Source organism: Gymnogyps californianus, chromosome 3, assembly GCF_018139145.2.
Source record: "Gymnogyps californianus isolate 813 chromosome 3, ASM1813914v2, whole genome shotgun sequence".
Taxonomy (NCBI): domain Eukaryota; kingdom Metazoa; phylum Chordata; class Aves; order Accipitriformes; family Cathartidae; genus Gymnogyps; species Gymnogyps californianus.
Window position 1 is genome coordinate 40,689,906 of NC_059473.1, and position 14,742 is coordinate 40,704,647.

At 34.2% G+C, this 14,742-nt stretch overlaps 1 protein-coding gene across 7 annotated transcripts in view; it reads left to right on the plus strand.

Moving 5' to 3' along the window:
• The window catches only part of CEP170 (centrosomal protein 170), a 105,292-nt gene that overhangs the window by 56,424 nt on the left and 34,126 nt on the right, over positions 1-14,742 (plus strand). For 6 of the 7 annotated variants that reach the window (XM_050895220.1, XM_050895221.1, XM_050895223.1 and 3 more), the window contains one exon: positions 8,551-8,700. The exons of the other annotated variant lie outside the window; for it this stretch is intronic. In XM_050895220.1, the coding sequence (XP_050751177.1) occupies positions 8,551-8,700 (150 nt within the window). The remainder of the gene's footprint in view (positions 1-8,550; positions 8,701-14,742) is intronic. 7 annotated transcript variants of the gene reach the window in all.

The following is a 14,742-nucleotide window of genomic DNA, read 5'->3' on the forward strand; positions in this document are numbered from 1 at the left end:
CCACCTTTAATTTACAAAATATAAATTCTAAGCAAGATCGGTGCTGCTCCTCACAAACTCATGTGTTCTTTTCACTTGTTCTCTACAGTATAAATGTGTGGTTGTGTCTTAATGTTCTTTATAAATAGAAAACATTTGAAAAATAGCAATAAACCTTGCTTCCTAAAAGTCCTTTCATTAGCCAATGCTATTTCTGCATCCAGGTGTTCAAATGTCACTTAAATTCATAGAGAAGTGTGAATTGGTTAGTAGGCAAACAGGTTTAGAAAATAAATACATTAATAATGTGAAAGAAAGTTATGATTGAATAATAGGTGCTGGCTCTCTTTTTATACTTGCAGAGCTCCTTTTAAAATTACCATTGAGAGCAATTTCATCAATGTGTAAGGAAGAGAAGCTGCTCTTGCATACTACAAAGGCCACCTTGAACATAACAGGCATACAATATTCTCTACTCAAATAGCTTCAGAAAGCCATGACTCTTTCTAGTCAAATAATACTCTTATTGTTGCAGCTAATGGCTAAGTACAAAATAAAACAAATTCAGGATCTTGATTTGATTTAGAACATGTTTTCAGTGTTACTTTTAACACATAAAATAGACGAGTAAATGGGGCACAGTCATAGGACTTGTTTTTCTTTTACATCCAGCCATTCTGCCCTTTAGATAGGTTCAGTGCTTCCTTCTGTTAACACTTAGCAATTGCTCTCTATTTTGCACTGAGTTGTAAATTTTCTATCTGTTTTACATTTTTTGAATAAATCAGATTTGTTCTATTAGAAGATAGTTGTTCTCAGCAGTCATATCAGGTTAAAAAAATCTTCCTAGGCCACTGAAAAGGTTAAGTCTGTCAGTGAATGAAAGAATTCAAAATGGTGTTTCTGCAGTTCATCTTCCTTTTTGTTGATATAAAAAGACTGCAAATTATCGGGCTAATGCGTTTCCTTTTTTCAATAAAGCAAAACACTACCACTAATAAATTTTAATAAATGAATGTGCAAATAATTCTGGATGTGTTTGAAATATTAAATACTTTGAGGCTATTGCAATAAATAAAAAGCAACTCAATGAGTTTTTTGCAAGCTCTTCAGGGGTTTTCTTGGGGGGTTGTTTTTTGTTTGTTTGTGTAGGGTTGTTTTGTTTTTCTTCTTCAGCCAATTTCATTTCAGGGTATTTCTGAATGGAAGTACTTTGTAGAACTTACTATAGCAGAGTTAAACTCTTCTGTGCATGTGTGGGAAGGGAAGGAGCAGAATAGAGGCTGTATGTATGTTTCAGTTCTCATCAGCCTAGCTAACCAGGGAATCTGGAATGTTATAGCAGCTCATATGCATATGGAAACATTGGGCTTAGATAAAGTTTTCTTTGGTCCCAAAATTGTTTTCTTCAATGATGTTATATTAATTTAAATTTCCTGATAAATAATTAATTTTTTTTATCAGCGAAGTAATTATAGATCCTGAATTCAACACACTGATTCCCAACGAGAAGTAAAACTTGAAAAAAAGTACCACAATCGAACCTCAATCCATCCTTCTGCCATCTTCAAAAAGAGTTATTGTGACCATTTAATGATTTTGTTTTCAGTGCAAAGTTCCTATTTTAGATCATGTTCCAATTTATTTTAAATTGGAAAAGGATACTGTTTTAAAGTCTTTGTTTATATAGATAGGCCATAATAATGACCTTGTTTTTAATGTGCATGCTATCGTCTTTAGTTTTGATTGATTATATACTATACAAAGAGTATACATAAAATATTATTCTGTTGACACAATCTTGAGAGAGATTCTTTTTTCCTTTTTAAAAATTTGGAATAACTAATAATTTTGGAGGGAAAGCTGTGTTGGTGTTCATATAGACAGCAGGTTTTCCATTTTCATTTCTGCATCTTTCTGCTCATGATGATACTTACATTTCAGTTTGTTTTGACTTTTTTTTGAGTATGTGTATGAATGGGAATGAATCTATTCTGAAAGGAGATTATAATAAAATAGAATCTCCTTACTCTTTTTACTCCCACGGTATGTCTGTTCATGCCGTATTATGTTACTAGCTAATGTGTTCTTCAAGGACTGTGTACTTTTGGATGATTTTTTGTTGTTGTTGTTGCTTTAAGTGTTCATAAAGCTTGTTTACCAAATCTTGTCTTCTCTGTTGCAAACCTTAATGTTTTATCAGTAATCTTGCAGATAGCATGAAACATTGTATTAAGCATAAAATAACTGCTAAATGAAGAATTGTGGACTGACAAGTTTAAGGTTAATGTTATGCTAACTATTTTGGAAGTAATAGTGACAAAATCGTAAGTAGATATTTTATTACATTGTTACATTTGTATATATCAGTCTAATTCTGTGAGAAGTATACACTTGTTTTCCGTCATTTGTAAATAGTATGCAGTGCACAGCAGGGATTGATTTTAAAACGTGGAGCCATATACCAAATCAAAACATTTTTTTAAGATCTGCAAGGTTTATTAGAAAATATATATTCTGAACTCTTTTACTAAAACTATGTTCATCCAAAAACTTATATTTACAGTGCAAGTGGATGGAACAGAGAGGGGAAAATGTTTTTCATTACAGTACTTAACATACATGTTGTTATAACTCTTCTTGTTATGGAGTTAACATACATGTTATGGAACTCCTCTTGGCAAATTTTTGTAGTATTATAAATGACGAACTACCTGAAAAGAATCAGCGGGCAGGGAGTAAATTAGGAGGGAAAAAAAAAATAAATCTCAGCATGTTTCAATGACTGTTTAAGGAACCAAGACAGATATATCTACTTTCAGAAAATGACTTTCAGGTCTTCTGTCTTTTCACACCCTCTGGGTTTAATTGCTTTTGCCATTGCTTCAGCAATTTCTTCTAGAAAGAATGCCTTTTAGCCCCACAGAGTGTCTTGGTTGCAGAATGACTGTATTTTATGAATACAATGCTGAAAAAACAGTAGAATAGTTGAAGCCTGTCAAATCATCTGAGCATATCAATTTTGTCAAGAGTTCAGAGGATGTTTGTAATCTTTCTTCTTCTGAGGGGAGAGGAGTCTTACAGTCTCTAAACTTACTGTTTCCTTTTGAATTTGGAATTCTAAAGAAAATGAATTCTTCACTGTAGCAAACAGGTACAAAATATGTATGCATGTAAATATGTAACTGGCGTCTGGTGGAGGAAGTTATTAGACTTGGCACATTGATCCTTTTCATTTGCTTATGTAGCTTTTTTTATACCAGAGCGTCTTGCATCTGATTCTATATCTTCAATATGTAGTTAAAATGACATAAACAGCTTCTGTGAAAATCCATGGCTATTCATGAGATAGGCCCTGCACAGAACACAGTCTGTTCGCCTGGGATGGCTAGGATAACTGCCAAGAACAAGCAAAAACTATTAAAATCAGACTTCTCAGAAGCAACTTGGTTAAACACAGTTCATGCAGTAGCTAAAAACAAAGTGAGCTTAGGCATCGTACTCTGGCTCATCACACTTTCTCAAAGGTGGGAAGAAAATGTTTGCCTTTTGTCTTTTCTATCTGATCAGTAACTCTGACTTTTAACAAGCAATTTACTGTATATTATGAATGTCTGGACTACCTTCTTTGGAAGAATTGAGGAGCTCAGTCTGAACACAAAGTGCAACATTGCCAAGATGATCTGCGATATGGATCTGAAGTCTCTTCCATTTCCCTGCTCTCTGGAATCCTCTCTTCCTGTCAATCAAGCACCCTCTGAGTGTGGCTTATTTACACTTTCTTCTTCTTGCTTAGTACATCCAAATTGTGTCCAAATCCTGCTTGTGTTTCCAAATTCATGTCTCTTCCCTCTTCCCCCTCCCCCCCCCTTCTTTCTCGCTGGTCTGACTGTATCAGTTCACAGCTGAGTTTCTGAAATCTGCTTTTATTTGACTTCCGTGACAATCAAAAACACTCATCATCTTCCTTTCCCCTAAAAAGTTATGAAACATAATTGCTATTATAATTAACATTCCTATCACTTTACAATGGCAAATACTTTATTTCAAATTTAATAACTCGCTCCTTGTTTTATTTTGCCATGGTCCTGTCTTTAATGCACTGTACAGTACAACCCCTTATTCCTTACCTGTGCTCTGCTTTGATTTAGTTTGCTTTTTTAACTGTTAATCTTTGAATTCCCTTTTATACACTTTTTGTCTTTGGGTTTTGTTCTGCTCCTTGTATACAGATTGCCTGCACTGAAATTAATAGCATTTAAATCATCATCTTTTTCAAATATGTCTCCAAATTGTGGCTGTAACTGTTGTTAGGATCTGAAAGAATAGAAGGAGAATTATTCAAATACTTTTAGTTTACAAATACCATCATTAATGGATAGGTTCCTAGTTACAGCTCTCCGAATTGCAGCTAGAATCCTTATTATTTATTTGTTGGTTTTCTATTAATCTTATTATTAGTAATTACTGCATATCCTTTATGTTAAGACTACAGCGGTAAGAGTATTGGGGAAACTTTAGAAACTTAAAATTTTAAAACTAGGTAGAATTCTTCAGATTTGCATTTTGAATAAAATTTATGCTCCTAATTTGTGTTAGTCCTCTTAGAAATGTTTTGTAATGCTTTGTGCAGTATGTATGTATGCAGAACAATAGAATCCCGTTCTAATATAGATAATTTGCTGTAAAACTGAGTGAACATACCTATTAGGAGTCTCAAATAAGACCTTTTTTCCCCATTGATATCAATATCTTCAGTAATGATTTGGATGAGGAATTAGCTCTGTGGACATTAAGTACTGAGTAGTTATAGTAGTGTAGAACTGCAGTGTGATCTTCATAAACAATGAAATAGTTTAAAGTCAGTGTCCTGAAATTAAATAAAAGTAAGTATAAAGTCCAACGTTAGGAACTCTGAAAGGCACATAAATGAGATACAACTGGAAAAGTTTTTTCTTACTCAAGAACTTTAAAGTTTATGAAAAGCACATAAAGAAGACAACAAGTGGGGTTTTGGTTTTTTTCTTAGCTAACCCATTTTCTTCCTTTTGCTTCAGAAAAATGGTTCCTGTTGCCATTAATTTTTCTAACCAGTTTTTATTTTAATTTCTAGAAGGTCTCACGTATATCAATAAAGAAAAATGGCTTCTGTGGTTTTAAAGAATCATCACTTTTGATAGTTAATCCTAAAGTCATTATACTGACCTCTAGTATAGTTCATCTGTGGTACAAAAGATATTAATTCATCTGTTGGGGGGCAGGGGAAGGGGGGAAAGGAGAGTGAACAAGACCAATTCCTGATCACTAAAGCTAGCTTGTGTTAAAGCTGTGTTTCAGCTATGGTGACAAGCAGGTGTGCTCCGAGTCATGAGCTGTTTTCATAGGGAAATGTGTATGGCCTGCCAAAACAGATTCCTCTGCTTTCTACAAAATTAGCCCTTGCAAAAGAGGACAAGGCACGTGCTCAGACTTGGTCCTGTAACTCATTCTGTGTCCAAAAATACGCCAGTACTTCTTGCAATGATTGCATCTTGCTTGTATTGTGTTACGTAGATTTTGTTAATTCTTGTTTGTTATTCTTCTCATTTTTCAAACAGCTTGTCATGTCCAAACCTGTATCATGGAATCTGGCTTCATCTTTTTCTGCCCCGAAACACCGTTAATCAAAATACATATGGTAGTTGCTTCTGTTTAAAGCTGTAGCTGCAGCTTCTGACAAATACAAGCTTTATAGAAAGAAACTTCAGTCTTTTTGTATAAATAGATAAGAGATGCAGCCATGGGTGTCATCAGCATTTACTCAGGATTTTTTTGGTTTGGTTAAGTTATCTCCTAGACTTCCCTTAAATGACTTTGAAATCATAAAGATATTTAAAGAACAGAAACGTCTGAAGAATTGGAAGCCTTGAAGAATTTCATTCAGTCTTTGTAGGAAGATACAGGTCTCTGTCCGTTCAGGCTTCAATCACAACAGCCCACTGTTTGCACACATACCTTATCATAGCAACCCATAAAGTACAAATTGCATTTTTCTAAATGGTAGAGAGATGATTTCCAGCAGAAACCTTCAGGTTATGCCATGGCTGTTTCTCTTGAGGGTATATTTTCATTATTTGGTGAACAGTGGAAGCGGATTGGTTAATCGTGAAATTCTGATAGTATTCATTTTCTGCAGGTGTGTGACAGATGTGTAAGTGATGTTCTAAATCACAGTTCTGAAATCTAGTCTTTGGGCTAGATCACACTTGTGTGAATCTCTTCTTTCTTGCTGAGAAGAGGAGCTTTACAGTTGTGTAGCAGTGGAACTTAGACAGGGCAGGTGCATGCACATACCAGTGCTCCTAGATGCAGAATGAATGTGTAGTGCAAAAATATACATTTATTGAAGAAGATGCTTTCCCTTTCTTTCTAATAATAAGTGTCCCCAAATATTTTGCTTATCTTTTCTGGCCTATGATATCCCTACTATATATACAGAGGGAGCATTAGGAGTAGTATTATGAAGTAAATCTATTGCTTGGGTCTTATTGCTACCCATATTACCTTTCACAGAAAAAATAGGCAATATTTGGATTTGGTTTCGCAGTAATTTCAGTAATAGAAGAAGAATAACAAAATTTGTTTAGACAGGACTTCAGTACTGGGAAAGGTAAGAATGAAGGAAAGAAGCCTTAGGTGCTGTTGTTTGTGATACAGGTAAAGAAATTTGACATGGTAAATAAATGTGCCACCAGATAATATGAAGCAATTTACAAGCAGCAATTTACTCCTATAGTCCTGGTTAGATATGGAAGTGTGGAATTCATATTTTCCTTCAGGTGCTTATGCGATAAAATAAGAATTTCCTTCATTTAAAAGAACATGTAAAACTCTGTAATCAATGGAACTATGTTAAACAAGGAAAAAAGTGGCTGCAGTATAGCGATATATTCAAAGAAAGGGGGCAATGGACAATAACTAGTTTGTATCTTCAAAAATTGCTACAACTGTACAGATCAAAAGTATATTATTAAAGAGAAAACTTAAGTTATATCACACTTTTTTTTAAGAAAAGAAATATTTATGAAATACTCTTAAGCAACTGGTGCATAAGCGTATCTAGACATGATTTATGTATTAATGGGAAACTGGGGAGCATTGCCTGAATTTTAGAATTGCAGAAAGCAGGCTTTTTGTACGAGAGCAAAATACAAATCCAGTGCGTTTGAAAAAGCTTCCTCAGTTGTAAATGTATAAATGCTATAGCAGCATCTTTCTGGACATTTAGAAGAGCATAAGCAGTTGAATGACAGGATGCCTAATTATTTTTTTTTTCCTTCATCTGCTTCTCAGACACTAAAAAACATTATGGTTTGTGGCCATCTAGTGGTGAATCCGTTTTAAATACATTAACCTTGTTAAGAATTTTAATAAACCAGTCCTCTAGCTTTGCTGTGCAAAACTGAATTACGAGACAGTTTTGGGGAAAAAATAATTCTGTATGTCTTTTTCTCTTTTGCACTAGTAGTATTTTTTGCAGGAGGATAACATCTGTGAAGGTCATTTCCTTCTTCCTTTTCTTTGTCTTTCTCTAAGACAAAACAATTTTTGATGTTAACAGTTTCTTTTTAGCAGCCAATTTTAATGTGTACAGGGTTTTTCCATTTTTATTCTGTAATTTTTTTGATGTCCAAATCCTTAGTAGTAAAGTAGTGAATTTATTTCTTACGCAGAAATGTATAAATTTTATAAATTATATGTTTCCAAGATACAAAATATTCTCTAAAATATCTTTGAAGTATACATCAATTCTGAAAGCAATTCATATTCCTTAGTATCTATAACTCATGAGGAATTTGACAGACAATATGCTGGCTCTCCTGCTTAAGTCCTTATTACTAAATTGCCTTGATAATAACGTTTTTCTAGTATTTTTCTCTGAGCAATGGTTTTAAAATGTCATCGGAAAGTTATTCTATCACAAGCGGAAGGGATTAATATAAGCATCAGCAGGAAACAGTGTAGTAGAACAACTATGGCAAGTCACATCTTGAATGAGATGAGTCTACAGGGTTTGTGAGACCTGGTGGACTTATAACATCTGCGAAGTCCCTAACAAATGAAAAACTGAAATTTTGTTTGTATTAGAGAAATAATTCTATAAGCGTATTAGTAGCAGATGTAAGCATTTGTATTTCTTGTTTTCACTAGATAATAGCAAAAATCTGAAAATTTGGTGGTTCCAGTTATTAGTTTTTTCCTTAATTGGGAAATGGACTGTAAAATGGTTTTTGTAATGATTTTGCCTTTACCTTTTGTTTCTTTCATCAAAGTGTCATTTTTTCACATCTGACCATTCCAACTAGCAGTTCCTTGAATTTTCAGTGTTGACACAGACTTCTGCTCTTTTTTTAATTTCTGTAGATTTTTCTTCTATTTAATTTGTAGATTTTGCCAAGATGGCAGATAAGCATAATACAACAAAACCTATTTAAACTCACTATCCAGCATGCCACCATCCATCCATTAACATTGAACATTGTATCAGGATGGTATTGGGTTAATGTATGTAATGGTTTGTTTCATTTTCAGGTATTTGGAGTGGATGACAGCCAAGATTATAATAGGCCTGTTATCAACGAGAACCAGAAAGATTTAGTAAAAGATTGGGCTATAAATTCTGCTACAGTAGTGCTGGAAGAAAAAAGACCACTGAGTACAACTGGATTTCTTGACACAGAGGTAGCATTTAATTTTTGATGGTCTTCTTTTTTCTTCCAATAAGAGAGAGCACTAATAACTGACCAGTAAGTTTTAAACAGCAAACAAAACCTTGCCTAGAAAACATTAGCTCAGATCTATAAGTATTTTATTTTTCTAAGGGCTTCATTGCATTATCAAAATTTCTCTGTCAGAGACAGGCACGTTACATTGTGAAGGTGTTCTAAACTTTGCTGCATTTCTATGTGCACTAACACCAATGTATTGGAAATGTAGCAGGAACTTCCTTGCAAAATTATATTTCCAACATACATTTGCACAGTATACACTTCTTGTAAGTTATGCAGCAGAACTGAGGAAAAGCTGATTATATTTTATAGCCCAAAGCAAGTAACTATACTAAAATTCAGAAATAAGGTGTGTGCATTTAATGTGTGATACAAAATCAGCTAGGAAAAAAAGGTGGATAATACATTTCAGATTTTTTTCCGAAGCCAGAGGACTTTTTTTACATTCATCGTTTGAGTTCTCAAGTGAGATGCCACTCGTGAGAAGTCATTTATGTTAGTTGCCTCAGAAGCAGTATAATTTAATCAGTTGGTGAAAGATTAGGCAAAGGAAAATGCCTGTTCTTTATATATGACTCAGAGTATGCACACAAGCTAGATGTTAATCATATTTCATATTGAAATCTTGGGAGACATTCTGATATCATTGTGATGGATAAACTATAACTTGAAATGTGTCAGGAACAGAACGGGCTCACACTGGAGCAGAATTAATCTGCTAACAGTAACGAAGCACACCACACTTACTTCTGCTTGCCATGGCAAACTGTTTCTGAAGTATGATCCTGTAAATTAGCAAACTTTATAAATAAGCAAATTTTCTGGAATATATCAAGAGCTTAAAGTATGACTTTGTGTGCCTGCCATGCAAATACATTGTTTTTAGTATCTAGGAATCTGTTTCTCCTAGAGAAGGTGTGCTTTATCATGGTTATATTTTAGCTACTGTGCAGTCTTGGTACACTAAGTGTGTTAGTGTATCTAGATTAGTATCTTTGAATAGTTTCTCTAAGGTTACTGACTGCTTCGAGTAAAGTATTGCCATACAGCATGGCCATATCGTGTGGAAGAATTTGACAAACTTTGCCTTTCACCTTGCTTCTTTGCCTGGATCTATAACCACAATCTTTCTTCTTTTTCATGCCTTTTGCAGCGTTCAGTTCTTTTGTGTCATACCAGTTTTCAAGATTATTAAAAGTATTGGTGTTTTTCCATTTCTATAATTTCATAAGCAGCAGCAGAATATATGATTTATTTTATGAACATAATTGAGCTTTCCAGATGTCATATTTTGCAAGTAACAGGATTTGATTTTAGAAGACTGAGACTTCGTCTGCAATCATAGGGCAGGTTTAAGAATCCTTCTGACAGTGGCATACTAAAACTTGCTTTGATTTAGATTGAAATTCCAAGAATGAGGCCTTTTTATTACTGTGGATGCTTTGCTGAATAAAAAGGTCTTCATATATTGGGAAGGGAATGGGTTATTTGGCATAGTCTTAATTTACAAGATTATTATGAGGCATGATAGGCGAAAAAATGAAAATTGTTCGGTAGGTAAAGGAGCAAAACTGACATAAGCAATGTGGATATAGCAAGAAATAGCGTAAGAAGAGTTGAGGACAGATGAAGATGGAAAAAAGCTTACCAGAGAAAGTTAAAAATAGAAGTTGGTTGGTACATACGTAGAAGTAAAGAGAAGCTAATTCAGAAAAATAGAGGTCTGTTTTGTAGTATCATAATGGGAAAACAATCATGAGGATAACTATTGAGAGAAAATTGTAATATTTAAAGTCTTATTACCAAAACTTACACTCAGTTTGTTTTATCATTAGCAAAGGGAGAGGCAAATGTGTTTGATTTGCAAAGTATGTGGGTATCATGTTCTCATTATATACAAACTTTTCTCCTTGTGGTTTTTGGAAGACTTACTGCATTCCTGAGCTGCAGATTATAAGTTAATAAACCTTATTGAAGATATTGGCTAAATAGTCAGGTAACCTCAGGGTAGCTCAGTGTTGGAGGCTTGCATCCACTCAGATTGTGGGTGGACCTTGTTCCAGCTGCCCATCACAGTGGTACCTATAGAAGATTTAGCAGAATGAGACGAATTCAGAACGTGATTGACATGGAAAAAGCAGAGAATAAAAATTTAAGATATTTCGGTTCAGGAAGATGGAAAAGATGGCTTGGGAAATTATGAAGATTTTATAGAAACGATTTTGGGGTTGAAAGATTATTCTGAACTTAAATATCCTAACTTTACAGGGCTTGTGAAGTATCGTGAATAACATGCTTGGAAAGCACCTAAACAACTGCTTTTCTTATAAAGAAATTCTTAGCTTTTCCTTTGATATGACAAGCTTTGGTACTTTGGAGTAGTGTATGTCATGAGACTAAATAAAATGCAGAGTGAATGTCTGACACAGTTGGATTGAGCCTGCATGCACTGGTTCTTGCCTTTTCAATGATTACAGATAGGTAGTAAAAATACTAAATCCATCTATTTAAAATATTTAAATGTTTTTATTTTCTATATTATAAGCTGCCACTTGCCAGCCAAGGTAAGTGTGATTTAAGAAGAAGAATTAAATAAGATAGAGAACAAAGAGAATATTGTTGTTGTTGTTGTTGTTATTATTTATTCTTACTATGTGAGCTTGATTAATAAAAATACTGCAGACATTTGGGCTATGATTTATCCATCCAGCTTCCATTTAATTTTCAGTGGCCAGTTATCTATGCTAACCGCAGTTCTTAAATAATGTACATGGTTTATCAACATTGTCTTTGATGTGCTTCTCAAGGACATACCTGGTTTTTGTTTGGTTGGTGGGTTTTTTTAAATTTTTTGTTAAGACTGCAGCACAGTTAGAAACCTGGTTCTGCATGTGCAGAGTCATCAGTGCCATTGACTACAATGTTGCTTTTCCTGTTTTGAATGCCCGTTTTGTGTCTTTCCCACTGAAGATAAAATAAATAATACTGCTGACATTCTGAATACTGAATAACTTCATGTAAATATTTGCTGTATTGCTTCTTAGAAGTGGAGAACTGCTGTGTGTATTTAGAGGCTGTATTTCCTTTTGTTTGTCCTCTCTAATTACACTAATTTCCTGTCCTTCTGTAGAGCAAACCATTCAGTCTGAAGTTTGATACTTACTTTTTGTTTGAACTTAGATGCTATACTGAAAGATAGGATGATTGTGTCACCAACATCATATGGCTGTGAAAAGGCAAATATGACCCTTGGATACCCTGGAAAATGTATTGTCAGTAGAAAAGGGCAGTGTTGTCGCCATGGTAGAAAGTGTTGGTGAAACTTCCTCTGAAATACTGGCACTAGAATTGTTACCATTCTTGGTGAAGAAGGGTGAATACAACACTAGAGAAGGTACAAAGAGCTCTACTCAGATTATTAATGGAATGGAGATTTACCTTACGAGAACAGATTGATACAATTCATTTAGTCTAGCAAAGCAGTAGCTGAGATGGGTACGATTGCTGGGGTTTGCTGTATAAATGGAGTAAACAGAGAGAAGGAAAAAGAACTATTTGAGATAGATGTCAATGTTGTTCCAGGAACAAATGTGAAGACATTGGCTGTAAATAAAGTGAGTATGGAAATATGAAAAAAGATCATCACCCCTGCAGGAATATGGTTCTGAAGCAGGTAGCATGGGGAGAGAGTAAAAGAACTGCTTTCAAGATAGCACTTCAGTTTGTGAAAGGATGGCATAATATGATTCTTACAACATGAGATGACTGGAGTATGTGTCTGAAAAGACTACTCTTTTTTTGATTCAACTTGTTGAAATTTCTTTTTAAAAAAATATTATTCTGCTCTGAAATGCCAAGTATTGGAGATATTTCCAGGTGTCGAGTGTATGTGCTGTGGGTTTTTTTCGGATGTAGAGCCTGAAGCCCTAAATCTTCAGGCTGAATAGTAAGTCCACAGAAATCGATCGGTACATTTTCTGAAGATCTGTTACTCCAATTTAGTTTGTATATGCAATAAGCATAAGAGAAAGCAGACTTAACATGAAGTTGAAAGGCTGGTATCTCTTATGTAAACCCAGCTTTTCTGAAAGACTAGGAAATTCCTTTTGATATTCAAGAGAAGATTTGGAGGATTGCTTGCTTGAGAGCCTGTAAGATGCAAATTGATGTGGATTATAGGAAGAATGTTAGGATAACTGAACGTGACTTTTTTAATGTGTGTTTTATAAACCTTTCACCTTTTGGATGTGCTTGAACTACTATCAAAAGAAACTGCTTTTCATAGCTTTGTTGTTTGTGCTTGTATATACAGAGAGTTGGCAAAACATGTTTACATCCACTGCTATGTAGAAAACGTTTTTTTGGCAGTGTAATTACTTTCAGAGAAAAGTAAGTTATCATGTTGCTTTACTACAGTTAATCTGCAAAATCTTAATATATTTCTCTATTGTGAAGTGGAATTCAGATTTCCGATACATATCATATCTGTATCTCTGGAATTGGTTAGGTGGTACACAAGGAACTAGTTGGAGTTTTCTGTAGCAAAGATAATTGGGACGTCTATCATATTTGGTTTTGGCTGTAATTAATTGTTTTATTAAAGATAGAAGTTCACTAGTATGGACAGGAAATAGAGAAAAGAAAGTTTAGAGATACGAAAGAAAAATGAGGCTTCAGCAGTAGTTGTCAACGCATAAATGCTGCACCTTTTTTCATGGGGATTTTGTAATATTCTTTCTGGCACCCTTTTCTTTGCATTGTGTTCAGAAATGCCCATAAATAACAGAAACATTGAATTGCCTTCCTTTGCTGTTATTATAGACTTGAATTTTATAACATTTTGATTCTAAGAAATTAATTCACAATGTGGAGTTTGTATAATAGTTGAAACAAATGATTTGGTGCATCTCTGACTTACTACATTCATAATATTCTAAAAGAGATTCGTGATGTTGCACTTGTTTGCATTAATTAGGGTCATTTTATCAGGAGAAATTCAAGATCATAAATTCACGTCTTCTCAAATGTCTAAGTAACTTTTAATTTGAAAGAAATCATCATACACTAGATTACATTGTTCACCATTCCATTTCTGCTAAATAAATTTTGTAAAATTTACGCAGTTGGTTCCTGGTCAAAGCCTAGAATCCCAGAGTGGCCAAGGCATCAGGCAAAAATCGGTGTTTTGAATAGAAGTGCCAAGATTTGAACAGGCAGCAGAGCTTCAGCTAACCTTTGAAATAGCACCTATAAATTGCCTTATTAAGCAAGTTACTGCTGTCTCCATGTCCTTCCCATCTCTTTGGTTGATCTTGAATTGTGATTTCTCATTTGACTTGCCTATGGTTATGTAACTCCTTTGGAACTGTAGTCAATGACTTCTGTTATTTGCAGTGCTTTGTCTTTTGAGTCCAATAAATTAGACTATGTAAACTTCTATAAAGCCTTTGATAGTGTACAGCCCATGTGTATGCACGCATGTGCACATATATATGCCTCGACAGTTGCCTGCTGTCTTTTTTTGGAGATGTGAGCAAGAGAGACTATAATATATTGGATAAAACAGTAATATTGCATTGTATTTAGAAATCAGTTTTTGAAAAAAAAACCCCTTAAGATACTATAACAACACAACATAAGAAGATGGTTTAATTTTATATTGACTTTTTTTACATTTTAAAAATTTTCAAGGTTTCAAAAGGCTTACCATCAAGAAAGTAAATTAATTTCCTTTCTAGGTCAGCTGCAAAAAATGATCAGATACTGATTACGTTGACTTCACTGTTACACAGTAGGATGGTTTAAAACTAATCTTTGCTTCTTTTTTTGTTTAGGCCAAACAAATAATCTGATCTTCCTTTCCTTTCCATCATAAATTACCTTACTCTTTCAGTCCTTAAGATAATCTTTCTGTAATTAAGTAAATACAATATTTCATCTGGACAAGAAGGTCTTCTAAACTGGTGAAATGTCACTTTCTTGTCTTCCTGAAGCA